Source organism: Lipophrys pholis (assembly GCF_963383615.2).
Source record: "Lipophrys pholis genome assembly, chromosome: 15".
Taxonomy (NCBI): Eukaryota; Metazoa; Chordata; class Actinopteri; order Blenniiformes; family Blenniidae; genus Lipophrys; species Lipophrys pholis.
Genome location: NC_137642.1, coordinates 16519610 through 16536540, shown reverse-complemented (window position 1 = coordinate 16536540; position 16931 = coordinate 16519610). Strand labels below are relative to the sequence as shown.

The 16931-nt window shown below is 41.7% G+C and overlaps 1 protein-coding gene across 4 annotated transcripts in view; it reads left to right on the top strand.

The window, feature by feature from the left end:
• The window catches only part of macrod2 (mono-ADP ribosylhydrolase 2), a 426376-nt gene that overhangs the window by 401562 nt on the left and 7883 nt on the right, over positions 1 to 16931 (top strand). For all 4 annotated transcript variants that reach the window (XM_080482410.1, XM_080482408.1, XM_080482411.1 and 1 more), the window contains 4 exons: positions 738 to 776; positions 1200 to 1247; positions 3161 to 3307; positions 3998 to 4069. In XM_080482410.1, the coding sequence (XP_080338536.1) occupies positions 738 to 776; positions 1200 to 1247; positions 3161 to 3307; positions 3998 to 4069 (306 nt within the window). The remainder of the gene's footprint in view (positions 1 to 737; positions 777 to 1199; positions 1248 to 3160; positions 3308 to 3997; positions 4070 to 16931) is intronic.

The following is a 16931-nucleotide window of genomic DNA, read 5'->3' as shown; positions in this document are numbered from 1 at the left end:
GCTGAGATGCTGCAACATCTTTCATTTGCCGTTTTGTGTTTTTATTGTGTTCATTACATTGACTGATGCTCGAAGAACTACAAAACTGAAGCCTGTTAGCATTGCCCCTTCATGCTTGGTACCATGTCAATATTAGCATTCAGCCCAAAGCATTGCTGTGTCTCATTAGAGCCTGGCACAGCCTTTAGCTGAGTCTCTTCCACTGTGAAATGTATAAAACTGTTAACTCAAGCTCTTGGTGTGCGGTATGTTTTGAAGCAGGTCTGGCCTTATATTTACACGTTAAGAAAAAACATACGACCTATGATACAATATAAATATGGAAAACTGGTTGTTTATGCTATTATATTCTGTGTTTATATGTTTGTATGTCACATGAGTTTGGTTTAACTGAAATATTTGGGCAAAGTGGAGGTAAACTGGAGAGGATTTGAGGTTAAAAGAAAAAGTTGTAGAGATGTTTGAGTTACCTGGCAATCACCTACACCGTGAACAGAAAACCTCTTGATAACATAAAGAAACTTTTTAAACTTTTTAAAGAGGAACATGACAGGAGGTTTCTGCCCCCGAAAAAAAGTTGTAGCGCCAGCTCATGGTATAATAAATTCTTCAGAAGATGAATACTTGAACAGTGATCAGTAGCATGACCACTTGCTTTGTTTCTCATAATGAATGACTGCCAGTGTTCCCGGTCATGCATGTGTTCAGATGATGATTCTTTTCCCCTCCTCTCCCAGGTAAAGAAGAAACAGGTGATGAAGAAGACGTCGACAGCGGTAATGTTGCTGCACGGACCATTAACACGTGTTCTAAGGCTCTCGGCTCTACGAGGGCTTCTTGATGTCATTTGTCATGAAAAATTGAATTTCCTATTCACTTCAGTTCAGTCTTTCCATCCTGTGTGCCACCACTCTGACAAAAAAAAAAAGTTCTCTTATCACAGAAGCTTGGAACAAAGAAATCCCTCAATTATGTATGGCTTTAGAAGTGACATTTTTTTCCCTTTTTTGTCACTTAATTTATGCATGTCTTTGTGGTTCCATTGCTCTCATACTGCAGTACAAAGACAAAACTACACAAAGAGATGGAATGAAAAGGCTGTTTGAGGTGATATCGAAAGCCAGCTCAATTCAACTCCAGGCTCTAACACTGAACTCAAATTTTCTTCCACTCTTTTGAGTTTCCTTGTCTCTTTCCAGATGCTGCTGGGGCAGATGAAGATGTGGAGATGGCGAGCCAAAACCCAGGTACAGTCGAGTCGCAACTCCACAAGTCAAGCGTGGACAGACGGGGTGATTGCTTGTTATTGTCAGTGGGCAGATTGCCACTGCTCTACACGTGCAGCGAGAGGGACGGGGCACACATTGATCTGCTTCTTATCGCTGGAGGAAATGGGAATTGTTTGTGGTGACGGACGTGCAGCTTCTTGCTCCGGTTCTCACTTCAGCACAGAGTTTGATTAAAGGCTGAACCTCAGCAGCCTTGTTAGCAACAGAGGAATAACTAGTTTACAAAGCGCTAAATGCATCTGTATAACAGATCCCAAGACTCTGATCTGTTTTGTTGTGCTGACACCAACAGCCTTAAGAGAACTGCATGTGTGTATCAGTGTGAGTTGTAAAGGGGGCAACCATTAACTTTGAGCCACAACCATTTCTCTTTTTCGAATATCCTCTGTGCCGCTGGTATATAATTAAGATTCTGCATTTGCATACTTTCAGCAAGCAGTGCCTCGTCTCTACTCTGTTTTTGTTTTATTTAAATCCCATCCCATTGACAACGATTTGACAGATAGAGCCTCTCTGAACATGAATTTTGTAGATATTCTATGAGCGAGTTATAGCAATTGCTGCCCCGGGATGCTGTCCAAGACCCGCGATATGTAATTACTTTCTCGTGAGACATAAACAGAGAGTGAGGGGCTTGGAAGAGCAAAGATATAGAGCTTAAAACAACACCTGCAGGATAAATGAGCCAACAATAAAAAAAAATAAGCAGCCGTTACATCCTTCCTGAGTGTGAATGCGGAGTGCAACTGAAAGTCAGACACCCCTGATCATTATGTTGTGCAATTATAAAATAAAATGCAATCTGTGCATTGACAAAGGCCTATTTATCTATGGTAAGCACTTCTTTCAGTAACATTTGACTTCATTTATAATGACTTATTCACTATTATTTACTGATGTTTTATATATTTTAGTATTCGGCTTTCTTTTGAACTTCAGTGATCACATCATTGCAATTGCTGAACAACAACGCATTTCTCAACACGACCACACACCAGCAAGTCCAGTATGTCTGCATTACATTCTGAAGCGACTTGGAAATCACAGATTACAAACACTCACAATCCTGTAAAAAAAAAATATATATATATATATTACAGGTGGTGGGCTCACCACCTGCAGGAAGTTTCTTAATTGGTGCATTGTGATCTGGGTAACAGTGTTCAGACTGTCACCCCCGCAACCTGGAATTGGATAAGCGGAAGAAAATGAATGAATGAATGAATATATATATATATATATATGGCGATAAAAGCAGGAATTGATCTCTTTTGAAAGCTCAGATCAAAAAATGTGGATATATATTTGGAACTCTGCACTTGTATCCATGCAGCCAACTCTCACACAGTTGTATTCAGGATCAAAACAGAGAAAAACATTCATAGAAGCACCAATTAACCTCAAACCCGTGTTTTTGAACTTTGAGTAGATGGAGAACATGCAAACACTGCACACAAAGACCTCCTACCAGAAGTAAACAGAAGTGTTCTCACTGTGAGTCGACACTGCTCACCACTGCACCTCAGGGCAGCCCTGCTTTGTATTTTTACTTGAGTCTTTTATTTAACGCTCCCCTTACTTGATGCAGCGATTGCAGTGGGACTGGAGTACACATTCTCTGCACCCCTGCTTATGCAGCGTAAAGTAATTTTCCTATGAGGTTTAAAACCGTTCTCCTCCTTTTTCAGTCAACCTTCATTCAAAAGAGAGCAACCTGTTAGAATGAGTGTTTCTGAGAGAGTCCTGTCAGCCGTAATAAGTGCCGGCTTGTTTTCCATCCACCTATTAGAGGATTTAATGTGAAGGCTTTGACTCCTTGTGTCTGAATTAATCTTTCAAAATGTACTTTCTTTCATTTTGTCTGTTCCTAGATGAAAATTCAGCCAACGAGGAGCCAAATCAAGAGCAAAATAAGGACGAAAATGAGAAGCAAGACAAAGGTGAAGATATAAGCATTGACAACGACAAAGACGGCGGTGAAGAAAAGGGAGTCGACAGCGGTAAAGATGAAGACAAAGGTTTGTACGGATTGGCTGTTTGGGGACGAGTGTTATTTTAATCTTTTCACATCAAAACCTTTGAGGTTCTCAGCTTGTCAGTCATTAAAATTACTGCAGAACAAAAAGAGATTCATGTGATTGTCTTAATTTCCCCATGTGGGAAAATACCCACAGGCACTCAGACAGAAATGAATGAAGTCAGTTCAATCTGTGAAACCCTAATGGCCACATATTGGAACATAACAAAAACACAAACACAGATGTTTACATTTTTTTGTATCTTTTTTTTAATTTTGTGAGCTGTGCTCAATGAATGCATTGCTGCAAATGCAGATTTTCTCTCTCAACCCAAACGAAGCAGACCCAAGTGAGAAGGATCGGGGGAGAGGCTGTGTGCAGTGTTAAAAATCAGACATGGACATGATGTTATGTCACTGGAGCCTCACAGGTCAAAGCACGCGCCCACAATGAGGCGCTTTCTAAATATTCAGAACGACCAGACAAAAGGATTTGTTCAATAGTTTCACATTTCAATAAAAGCTCTTATTCCCAGGAAGATAGAAGCCTCAATAGCATTTCCCTTTGACACAGAACATATTTACAAACTGTATAATATCTATTTTAAGAATTAATTAATAGAACTAATGTGGTGTGAATCTTTTATTCCAAACCTAACAACTTTTCAATGTTTCTTTTTTTTTTTTCCAGCAGAGGAAGAGCAGCCTGCTGCGAAGATGGACAATGACGACGACACGGCAAAGTCCACCGTGGAGATGGAAGGTAAGAGCTCATTCAATTTGTTGTGATTAAGTTCAAGACTATCTGGCCAGCTGACTTTCGCTCACTTTTTGCCGTATTTGCACTTGAGTATTCACTTTGTGTCGTCAGCGTCACAGCGGGTCGACAATTCTTTCCTATTACCACACATCTTCGCGGTTGTCACCCCTGATTCAATAGAGGCCGACGGAACACAGTTTGCACACATTGCCCTTGGCGTCACGCCCAAATTTATGGGATCCGTGTCGTATAGTGTTGCGTGTTTGTCTATTTAGAAGATTGCTTAAATTGCACAGTCTGCCGGAGACTTGATGCGTCTGATTTGTGCAACAGGATGGGTCAACACAGTAGGTGTTCTGCTTAAAAACAGGCGCCTTGGAGAAGAACCTATTTGTCTGCCAGTCAACTAAAAAGCAATAAGTATGCGCTAAGCCGACGACGGTTGCTAAAATCTGGTCAGAACACATAAACGAACCAGCCGGCTGCAATGAGCTACATTCTTTCTTCATTATAGTGAAGAAGAGTGCCTATTATTAGCGCTCATATTCACAAACACCATCCTGCTGCTGTAATTAGACACAAATAATGCTAACAAATGCACTGTTTACTCCTCTTAAAGTAACATTTTATTGAAAACTACAGTCTCCAGCTGTTTTCAGGAAATCGTATCGCTTCCTCTGTCTTTCTTTTAGAAAAAAATATATACTTTATTTATAGTTTATAGTTTTTACAAAATGTCAGTTTGCAGTACAACTGGCATTAAATCTCAATGTGCAGGCCAGATAGGGAGTTTGTAGCGTATTGAAAGATGGATTTCGATCTTGTTAACGATACTAAATATTCTCAAAAACAAAAGCAATCTGTCAAAGAAAAGTCACCCTGTGAGGTGTTTCACTGTATTCAACTGCAGCTTATGGATACTTTCTTTTGCTGTTCAGTCAGGCTGATATATCTTAAGCCTTTATTTATTTGAGCTCCTTGAAGCCAGTCAGTTTGTTCAAACATTTTTCTCGGCATGGCCCTAGTTTATGTTTCTAACCATATGCGGTATCCGTCTTTATTTACCCCCATTCTTCTGCAGCTTCTCACTAAGTGTACTCTCTTGGGGACCTGTGCGCGTAGAAGTGTGACCCCACATCACCGCTCTCCCACCACCTCACTTACACAGAGGTCTGAGCCACCCTCTCACCTCCATTTCACTTTCCCTTTGACTGACATTCAATTAATTTAGGGTGAGAGTGAACATTCCTGATGGATCTGTTTGAGATAGCCTTCCCCGTCCCCTCTGAAAAACCAGAGGAATATATCTCGCAAACAGGCTTTGCTTCATTGGAAAGCTTCACTCCAGCCTGTTGACTGTGTCTTGCCCAAGCCGGTCATTGTCTGTCACTGTCTAGGTGACCGGGGGCTGTGTGCCGCGTGATGGCCCTGTCAGGCAGTAAACAGTGGTGTTACCCCTGATTGCAGGCGGATTGCATTTTGGACTGAAGAGTCAGACAGATCGCGCACCCAAAGTGTCGCACATATTGAAACTCATGCAGGCCAACAGCCTGGTGTTGTCGTGCATAACCCAGCATATTCACAGGACAAAACCCAATGATTCCTGAACCCATAGCTTTTATTAAAAATAATGACTATAATCAGGCTGCCTGCTCACGGCCACAGAGGTTAAATCTGTTTCATTGAAAGAGAGTAATAAAATGACTCATGGTGATTGGAGCATTGAGTAATGAGTCAAACAGTTTTATGACAGTGAGATTTGAAATTGTTACGCACACGTACATATAGGTGCCCACCTCTCTGTGAGTCACAGCGAGTGTGTGTGGAGATCTTGTTAGTTTCCAATTCGCACATTTCAAAATACCGTTCTCGTTATTGTATTCCACGGACCGGTGGGAAATCTACATATATCCTCACCAAACACATTTATACACAATTCCTGACATTTAATCCTCAGAAACATTCAGTGTGTTAGGTCAGTGAGAACACTGCATTACTTTAAGAATGTGGCGTGTTGAATGAAGGTGTTGAAAAAGAATTGTTTCAACGTTTGACTCACTTATCATATTCCCAGTGGAGCCAATGTTTCCTTGCACTTTATTAGTATTTGGTCACAGTGCATTTAAAACTGAAAACTGAAAACTTTTCAGGTTGCACATCAACTACTGCTCACACCGAATGTGTTTTCACACAGGTTCCGTCCAATTAAAACAAAACCTGGTGTAATTGAGCTGTTGGTGCAGACGTGAGCAACTGGCAGCCTCCAGGCCATATTTCGCCCCCTCCCTAATTCTTTGTGGCCTGAAAGCCAAGTTCCAAGAATCAGTAAACTGTTTGCTCGACCCAGATAAAGATCTAGTTCCTTTATGATTACTGTATTATAAAATGCAAGGAGAGGAATATCAAATGCATGGTTATTGATTTATTACACTTGGGCCTGTTTTACTAAGCTCCCAGATAAAAACCCTCTAAATTGCATTCTCACACAAATAAATTGGGTTTTCAGTTTGCTTGTATTTTGCCGGTGATCAACTAAATAATTGCATGGCTGAGATCATTTGCAAACAGGACCATTTAAATGAGAGCTTTGCATGTATCACTGCTTGAATCCAACAGGGGGTTTGAATCAAGAGCTCAAATTATTAATCGAGAGCGTTACCATACATATCTGAGGACGACGGCAGCAAAAAAAAAGCAAATATGGCAAACCCCAAGAATGAGTACAGAATGGTAACTATCATATAATTAAAGGATGTTTGATATGAGCTGTATCACAAGCATTATAAATCCTACTGTGTGTGTTTTACTTCCCTCTTACCGTAAAGTCCTCACTTACCACGTGATCAGGCCCTTTGTTAACAAACATACAGTTAGTTTCCTCATTCAATTAGCAGCCGTTACTCTCATACATCCTCGCGGTCGTTATGCTCGATGACAACTTGGCCTTCATTTGACATTTTTGTGGCACTAACGAGGACCAATGTCGGCCATCACTGGATCAGCATCTTCCATTTCTGTAAGTCTGACATAGTTTGGATCATTGTGAAGGCCCCATTAAGTGGCGATCCTAAATCAGTCAAATGCCACCTTTTATCAAGGAGCGCACCTGTTTCTTCTGCAGCAGAGCAAAAGGACAAGTCAATGACACTCCTGGGATGTACTTTGGCTTGCATACTCACACTGTTCACGCCGATATAATAATCATCATAAATTTTAGTTTTCAATTCAGTGTTAATTGTTTGCGTCATCAGTTCGCAGGACATTTACAAGCACCGATTGCAAAATGGAGTTCTCTTTTCAGACTGTCCGGACCAATTTGCATCATCCATTGTTTGGATTATTTAGACTTTTACAGTTTGAAAGTTGAGCTTAATGGCGATTGTGTGCCTCTTAATTGTCTCAAGCACTAACAGATCTATCACACATGTCAAAAGTTTTCCAAGCTGAGCTTCCGATATAATCAGCTAAGTGTACAACAACTTCCAAATTACCCAAAAACAGTGAATTTAAAGGTTACTAATCTCTGTGAAGCAGATGGCTGATCCATCCAAATTGTGTTTGCTCACATCAAATATGTGCTGCTGTTAAAAGGACTTTAATTACTTTAACCTAAGTGTACGTACACTTCTGAATTCAACCGTGAATGTGGAGAACTGCAATCCAAAGTATTTTGTTGTCTGTTTTTCTTTTCTTACGCTCATTCTCAGCTTTCAAAGGTTGTGTTGATGCGAGACAGTCCCTGTAAGAAGCAAGTGTGCAAAGCTGAAGTGCAAATTTATGCAGTTCTGAAACAAATGCATGCATTTAAAAAAAAATTAATAAATAAAAAAAGTCTTGATAATCAAAGAGACAAATATTGCAACCGTCTTATTTGTGGTTGTTGGTCGTAATTTTCCCAGAGAAAGACTTTTTTTTTTCTTTTCGATTCCATTTATCCAACTGAGGCTTCTGGCGCCTGTAACAGCTGAACTCCGGGTGAGGGCAACGCAAATCATGGACAGGTTCATCAGTTCATTACATTGAAAACACAGACACACCTTGGGGCAATTTGAAGTCGTTCAATTAAACTTGGATATATTTTTGGACTTTGGGAGGAAACTGGAATCTCAGCGTTCCCAATTAAATATGTATTTAAGACACTGAATTATTCCTCCATCTGTTTCAAGGAGACTTTCACCTCAGACATCACCACTGTAACAGCGTCCCCTTCATTGCCAGTTGTTCTCAGCGACCAAAAAGAAATCTAAGTCTGGTCACTAAAAACACAAGATTCAGAGAGAAAGGACGTTGCATACGGTCAGGTGATGTTTTCTAATTTATTTGTTCTGCTTGTAAACTGACTTGGAGGTTTCTGACCATGATGGCGAAGACTGTAGCCGACAGTGAGCCAACGACGCTGCACTTGCAGCTATGGATACTTTTTTGTGCCGTAATTAACGGCTCTTCCTTGGAATATTGTCATAGCAGGAGGTCTCAACGATGAACTTCTTTCCAGGATACGTACCGTATATATGAGTCTACATTGCAGCACAGAGAGGCTCGTCTCTGCTCGAGCCAATCATCCTGTTTCGACACCTTTATTTGCACATGCTCCCACTTGTTGGTGATGTCGTATCTGTTGACACCCTGCGACTGTCACTTGTCTCAATATTGCCGACATGTCGTTTCTCAGTCACACTAAATAACAAAAAGTTAAATGAACCAACTTTATGTTATATTCATTCTCGCTGCCATCGTCAGTCTGACTTGTTAATGTGGTAATTTATTCATTCCACACACTCCCTGGTGGTAAGTAGATACAGATCTAGGATACTGTACAGGTCATTAGCCGATGTCTGATCAGCTCATAATGTCATACGACGCCATCTGTTGTTTACCGTGCAGGTCTGTCCAGAAACAAACTGTATGCAGTTCGGTTCAAGCATTTAGTCCTGCGATTCTAAAATTATTTGTAGAACATTATAGCCACCCAAAAGCAATAACCCAGGCAGTAGATGAAAAATGTTTTCTTCCAGTTTTACCCTGTAGAGTATTCCAGTGAAGAAGAGATAAGTAAGGAAGCAGGCAGAGGGGAGGTTGTGTATTTTAAATCAGGCCATACGCACCGCTATATGAATCATGTGGATTATCTCGCTCTCTGCACAGGCGATGAGATCCTCTGCCTGATAGTCGGGATGTTTTAAAAGCTCCCTGAACTGAATCAGAATCCAAGCAAACCTTGAACCATGAATATTCATAAGATGCTTTAAAATGAAAATGGGGGGGGGGGGGGCATATTGTTCTTGTGTTTGGAATATCTGCTCAGCAAAAGCCTTGTTCTGGAGACTTGTGAGAACGGGCACCCGCCTCAGCGAGCTCGTGGAACAGCCATAAATTAAAATAAGAGAGTCTTTGCCTAAAGCAAGGAATAAATAAATCTGAGTAGTGAACAGAAATTGTTTTTCCTTCATGCAGCGTGGTTCTCCTAGAGGAGTCGATAGCTATTGTCTTAGCTCCAAAGGTAAGATTTAATGGCTGTGCAAATTCAATGCCATTGAGTAAACAGCCGCTCGTCCTTCTTTTCCATTAAGTTTGCAGCAAGTTTTGCCTGTAAAGCATTTACGCCCCATTTTATGCACAAACCTGAATGAGGTTTGTCACCATTCTGTGACAGTATTTCCTTGTAGAAAGCCTTTCCATTTAGCGTATCATAAAATGGGACCAAGGGGCAGTGGTGTTTCCTTTAGTTTGAGTCAATATGTGCCTGAAAACTAGAAAGAAACCACTTTGCACCTTATGAATGAGGGAACCTGAATTCAATATGGAAATGTCTCTAAAAAGTTAATATAGCTTCCAAAGCTCAGCTCATTTTACAAAAGTATGCTTTTCTAAAACAAATTGAGCACTATTCAAAAGGGAAATGGGTTGAGGATTTTTGACAAGGAGCATTTTACTTTATTTACAATAAAGTAAGAATCCACCAAACAATGATTCCCTTTACTGTTATGCTATACTCGTTATGCTTGAGGCTATGAGATGAAAGCAGCTCTTTAGTGGAAGAGCGAGAGTGAGAATACTTCGGCTGGGTGACTGGGTGCAGACCGGACATTTGAGGGGGTGGACACGCTGTAATGGCATTCGAAAGCCAGAAGGGACCCTGCGGGAGGGCGGAGAGACAGACCCAGCAGGCTCTCACTGAAAAACCTCAGTCTGGCCACAGCAGCCAGAAAGAAGCATTACGAGATCGCAGAGCTGACATTTCCCCCGCTACTCACTCACTCATGGTTTTCCTCCTTAGTCTTGATCTTCCCATTTTCTTGCGGTCAACGACATCACAATGCATCAGGTGAACTCTGGTTCATCTTCACTACCCCTCCTGGTTTTGGCACTAGGATTTCTGTGTGTCATAAAGCTTTACCGGAGCGCTCTGCCCGGTATAGTACTGACAGCTGTGTCAACTCCATTGTGACTCTGCCAGTCACAGCTCACTGTATGTGAGGCTCTAAGAGAAAAGGTCAGCTGCATTCACCGGTGGCATGTAGCTTGTGAGCACATCGTGCATCTACATCTCTCCCCTGGAATATCAACTAATAATAGGAAAATGCTCGTGTAGGTGCAAAACAAAATAAAAAATGAAATCGCCGTCAAGTAACTGTCATGAGAATTGGTTTCATGTTGTTTGAGAGTGTCATTGTGGGGATATTATTGATCTCCATGAATTGCACTTCTTCAGCCTGCCGACACAAATGGCTCCTGTGAAATGCAGCAGACGTGCCCATGGTAACACACTGTGACCCTGTGAGGTCGCTCACTTATATTGAAGCATCATGTAATGTATAGTAGTAATCTAATGCACATCAAAAGGAGTTTTGTCTGTCTTCATTCTGATTGTTTGAATAATCTATCTCCAAATGCATTAGTAGTGTGCTCTGAATGTGTTGTTGGTGAAGTCCACTTAACTTTTATGATCCTTTGTGATAACAAAAAGAATTCAGAGCTCAACCTAATTGGTTTTGTGCACTTTTGTTGAAAATCTAATCGTGGAAAGCAGTGTGGTCTTTCCTGTGGCTCGGAGTTGTCAGCACACAATTAACTTTTGGCATAACGTTTTATACCGTAACATTGTGTGGCTGCTGGGGGGAACTGGCCTGCCATGGGGTGTAGACATTAGGCTACACTTTTATTTTATGGATTTTTATACAAACTCTGAACGTTGAGTCACAGCCACACTGTGACTGAGAATTTGAGTGCCAGATACCCACAATCTTATTGTTATAGGAGTACGCATTATAGCAGCTTTTATTGTTGAATTACATTTGGCCTTCTGTCTTACTCTTGAACACAATTTGACTCTTTTCTTTTGCCATTCTTAGTCCAGTCAGCATCGAATCAAATGTATTTCCTGTCAATTTCAATTCATAGGGTAAGCTACTTACAACCTGTCACCTTTTCAGCGCTTTGTTTGTCCCGGACTGGCCCTCATAAGGTCGGTGAGAATCTGCCTTTTTGATGAATCAAAAGACGAAAATTGTATTTCGGTGTGAATGTGAGTGTATATGATTGTCTCTATGTGTTTGTCCAGTAGAAGACTCATGTCCTGTCCAGGATGTACCCTGGCTTTCTAGTCCTCTGCAACCCTGAGGTAGATAAAGTGGTGTAGAGGAGGGATTAGGATGAATGGAGGAAAGAAATGCATTCCATACAGCCTCTCGGCTCCTATTACAAAGGTGGACACATTAGTTTTCATGTTGGCATTTCATAAAAAAAAAACTATTTTCATTCCGCAAAAATGTAATATGCTGGTTTAAAAAAAGATTCAGCCAGCATGCAGAGTTTTTAAAAAGGCATGAATAGAAGTACTTACTTATTTTATTTAAGGGTTAAATATTGCTGTGTTTCGCTTGTGAGAACAGACCAATCAAAGATTACAAGTTTATTTGCCATTCCAAGACATAACACACAGAAGAATTAAGACCTGACTAAAAGAGCACAATAACAGCAACCAGGGAACACGCTGCCTTTAGTTCAGGAATATACAATAATGATATTGACCAAAATTAAATTGAAGTCATGCTTTATATCCTGTCAGAAAGCAGCGAAATGTACTTCTGCAATGCAACTGTCCGATCGCAGCGGGACGCACCAGCAGATCACATGGTGAATAATGTGCAGAAAAGAAGGCTTCTCTTATTGATTCCCTTGGGGAAATTGGTTCATATATTGATAGTTGAAGTTCAAAATCAGTCACACACTGCCGATTTTTGGGCAATTCTGCCACCATAAAATCAAAATAAACTAGATGGCCTCAAAAAGTAATCCTACTTTATCATTTGGCTCCTGGGAAAATTAATTGTCTACCCCGATTCACATTTTTCCATTAATCCAGCTGGACTTTTTTTTTTTTCCACAGATATTGTTTTGGCTCGGTTTTTACCTCGACCACAATGAGCCGCTCCCTTCACTCTGCCTTTTTACCTTTTACCAGTGAATTTGAATCAAAGCTCTTTAACCCAAACTTTAATGTAAAAACGCAGCTAAGGTGAGGACAGACTCATTGCCACGGTAGAGACGAACGTCACAGAAATATACGTCGTTTTCTGATGTGTTAAAAACACTCAGACGATTCAAGTATTGTTAGAAAAAAAAAGAGCCCGTCTATCTTTCTGGAAGGTCATCCTGTTGATAAGAAACACGTGGCTCAGGTCATTTTGCAGGAGACAGAAAGTAAACAATCAATGTGCGGTGTGTCCATTATGTTGGTCACCTCTGGCCCAGTAGCCTGCTTCAAAGGAAGCAGGCCTCATCTAGCCGGCTGCGAGGGACATGCTTCTTTCTGTTCTCCTTTGAAGCGTCTCTTTTGATCAACTCTCTCATCCTGTCTCCACCCACTGTTTGGTTTACAAAAAAAAAAAAAATGGCAAATGAATATCAACTCGCTGCAGAGAGACTGGAACCGTCAGTCGGCAGAGATGCAACAAATGTGTCTTTGAAAATGCGGCAACATATTTTGGTCACAGTCCCACACATCCACCCTTAAAAAACACACAGAAAAAGACCCTGTCTGAGTGACGAGTGATCTCCGCATGGGTTGCTGTCTCCTGGAGGCAGCGTGGAAGATTTGACGGTCGTGCTCCTTGAGACTGAAACAGAAGTTGAACCCAGACAGGATGCCGACAACAATGTTGTCTGAGACTCAGACATGAATTTGGGGATTTACAGTCCTTAACCCTTTGGATTGCAGATGTCGTTGTGGATTTGACACCATGGTGCTTCTCAGATATTGACCCTTCCCGGTAGTCTCCCAGTAAATTCACCCAGAATGCACAAACTAATGCACCGGGATACAAATAAGCAGGTTATTACACCTGCTGGTTTTTCAATAAGAAACTAATTTTGTCAACATTGGCAGGTTATATTGTCCCAACGGTTTGGTGGACAGGGCTGTCATTGTGTTTGAAGACCAATGTGCATCAATAAATGGTGTGGATCATCAACATCTTTGCTTTCCAGCTTACTGGGGGACTGGAGTCAGCATCTCAATATTAATCATCTACTGTGACTATTTAAGTTGAGGAAATACCTAAACATTGTTTAAAATATGACATATTTCACAATAAACTACAAAGGTTCCTTGAAAAGATCATCTCCTTATAAATAAGCTTGTAATTTGTTTAAATGTAACTTTGTCAACGTTAAAAGGAGTAAGTCATTTAAGCAAATTCACAGCCACATGTTGCAGACCTCTGCTGTTATATTATTTATAATAATCAAGGTAAATTGTATTATTGTCATACTTTTTAATTAACTCTTTATTGGTCTCAAGCACCTAAACATGGTGCTTCTACTGCACTTGACCAGTCAAGCTGCTCCTACTGACCTTTGCATGATAGATGGCTGATCTCATCCAGTCTCTGCTTTTCACTACAGTCTAGACACGTACCGTACTTTGATTCTATTGACTAGGCCGATGCATGATCTACTCCAGAAAACCTTGAGCTGTCCAACAGAGGCATCACTTCATCATTGCAAATCAATGCATAACAGCACTGCCGGCTGGAGCGCAATCCTCACAAAGACACATGCGTCCAGGCCCTTCCTGCACACTACAACCCCACCACACCGACCCACACACACACACATTCAGCTGCAGTGTGTGTGTGTGTGTGTGTGTGTGTGTGTGTGTGTGGGGGGGGGGGGGGGGGGGCATCACAAAGAGTGTCTAATGCCACAAGACTGCCCGCGCCGCCATGTGTCAAATCACAATAGCTTTTGAAAACAGTGGCGGGCAGTTTGCTGTAGCAGGTCTGGGAGCGCACGCGGAGCGTCTTAAAGATTATGTAAAGTAATTCAGTGAGTGATGAGAGAGGACCAAGCCACCACTGACAGCAGGTTTAGCAGGTATGTAGGTCACACAGGGGGAGGCCTCTTTTGCATTTTTCCCTCTTCCATGTCTATTTTTGTGTTGTCTCCACCTTTCTCACTTCTTCACTTAATCAGTTATTCACTCACGGCTTTCATCTCAGTGTATCTCAGTGTTTTTTGGTGGGTTTTTTTCATCTCTTTTGACAGACCGTGGCGACACTTTCACATTTACCTTTGGACCGAGGAGAGAGTAGAAAACAATCTAAAAGAAGATGTTGAGAGTTAGAGATTTGTTTCTTTCAGCCCCTCTGTCTTAGCAAAGGTTTGCTGATGGTCATTCTTCCCTTTCATTTTTTGCAACATATGCTATCAGCCATACTGCCTTTTTTCTCTTGCCATCTCTCCCTGCCTTCTAATCTTCTCCACTCTCCTCTGAGTAGCAGGTTCACCCCAAAGCAGATGGCGTCCTGTTCTCTTTTCACTCATTCAGAGTACTTTTGTGTTTTCTCATCTTGTCAAGCATGGCCCAGGCCTGTTGTAATGAGCTCGGGCCTTTTCAGTCTGTTTAGAGGACCCTGACCCAGCTCGGAGCCGCCCCGCCACAAACGCCCCTGCGAGGTTACCCAAACCCACAGGGGATCACAATGCGACTTAGTGTCCACAACCTCTTGGCATTTTCTTAGGGAGAAGAAAGGCGGAATATTAATGAAGACTCTTAGCTTTTCAGGGGGTCCACAGTAGAAAGGGGCGGTCACAGTGTTTACTGAACAGGCTTGTTTTCATCTCCTGAGCCCACAGGTCACAACTCAGTGCTCTTTAATTGGCTTAGATTGTCAGGCAGTGTTTCATCTCATAGAAGCTTTCAAATACTCACCCTCTGCTTTTTTTTTTTTTTTTTTTTTTTTTTTTAAATAAAACCCTTTTTTGCTGTTCTGGGAGTGGCAGTTCATGCAACTTGAGCTATTTCCACAAGCATGCATTCTACAAACCTGGCATTACCATATGAAAATGGGCTGCTTTCCCCATTTATCAGCTCATTAGTTCTTTTGGTTTGGGCACTTGTAGAGGTGCACCCGCTCTTGTTTTGCTTGGGTAGGGTTGTCTTTAATTATCTTTGCAGTTGGGGCCCAAAGCTATTAGTCTAAGCAAAGTTCACTAAAGGGGGTCTTTGATACTTGTTTAATATACATGGACCTGCATAGATGAGGAATAGGACCCTTACAGACCACCCAGTTCACACTGAATTGAATTTTGCTCTCCTCTCCCGAAAGCTTTCATACACGCTGCCCGGGCGTTCTTTTCTGCTTTATTCTCTTAAGATAAAGTGCTTTTGGGCAAGAGGTAGCACTACAGCTACTTCATAAAGATCACAGAGAACAAAGGCAAAACTCGAAAAATACTTCCAAGCCCTCAATGAAAAAGTGGCGCATTTAATTTGATTTTGGCCTACTCTGGTGATCATGAAGCTGCTGAGCAGCGATTGGAAAAAGTGGGCGTCTGGTGGTTTTTCAGCGATTCCTTTACTGAGATTGTGATGGGTCACGTTCATTGTTGAGCGGAGGCAGCTGGACACCTGCGAGTTTGGCCTGAGATCAAAGCAGCAAGACCTGCTAAGACACAGCGGAGCGGCCTGCCACGCCACGGTATGGGAATCAAACGGACAGAATAAAATCCTCCCGGGGAGCCGACACTGTAGGGCACAGACACTTCTACTCCTCCACACCTCCATCGATTTCTTTCTTTCTTCCCTTTCTGCCGCCGCTCAAGAAGAGGAGTCGAATAAAAAAATACTGAGATGTCCTGTGGCTGTGGGACAAAGGAAACCTCCTGTTCTGCCCGAGGCTCTTGTCTGGAACATTAAGCAGAGACGCTTCCCCTCGCTGCAGTGTGGGTGACCCACAGGGACTGCCTCCCGTGTGGGCTGACGGCGCTGGAATGACAAGACCGTTAAAGATGATGCAAAGACAGACGCACTGGTGACAAATGCTTTCCGACAATAATGAGAAATAATGAGTGAAATTCATACCAAAGCTAATCAAATATGCATCATATATATTCACAGAATGCTTTAGAAATCTTCTGCTCGCCACCGCTGTCCAATTCTAACACATTACCTTTCATAGCTGAATATGGTGCTGCAGTACACTAATGCTGACCAACAAAACGCTAACTACCTCTCATCTAATAAATGAATGGAAGGTGGGGGATGTAATTTTCTGCTTGTCTGCATACAAGGGTGACTTATGCCCAACTCTCTTCCTTCCTCTGCCTTCTCCTAAGGTGAGGAAACGAGAGCGCATGCACATTTCCTCATCCTCCATCTTGATGGGTTTCCTCTCCGGGATGTTTTGAGCGGAACTCACGGAAGGCTGAAATGACAAAAAAATAAAATATAAAAATATCAGAGACGGTAAAAGTTGCGTCAAAGTTTTAGATGTTTTTGATCTGCCAGGTGACCTCTGCTCATTTGTAAATGAGTCTGTCCGGCTCTCGTTGGTCTTCATCAAAATGTGACAATATCATG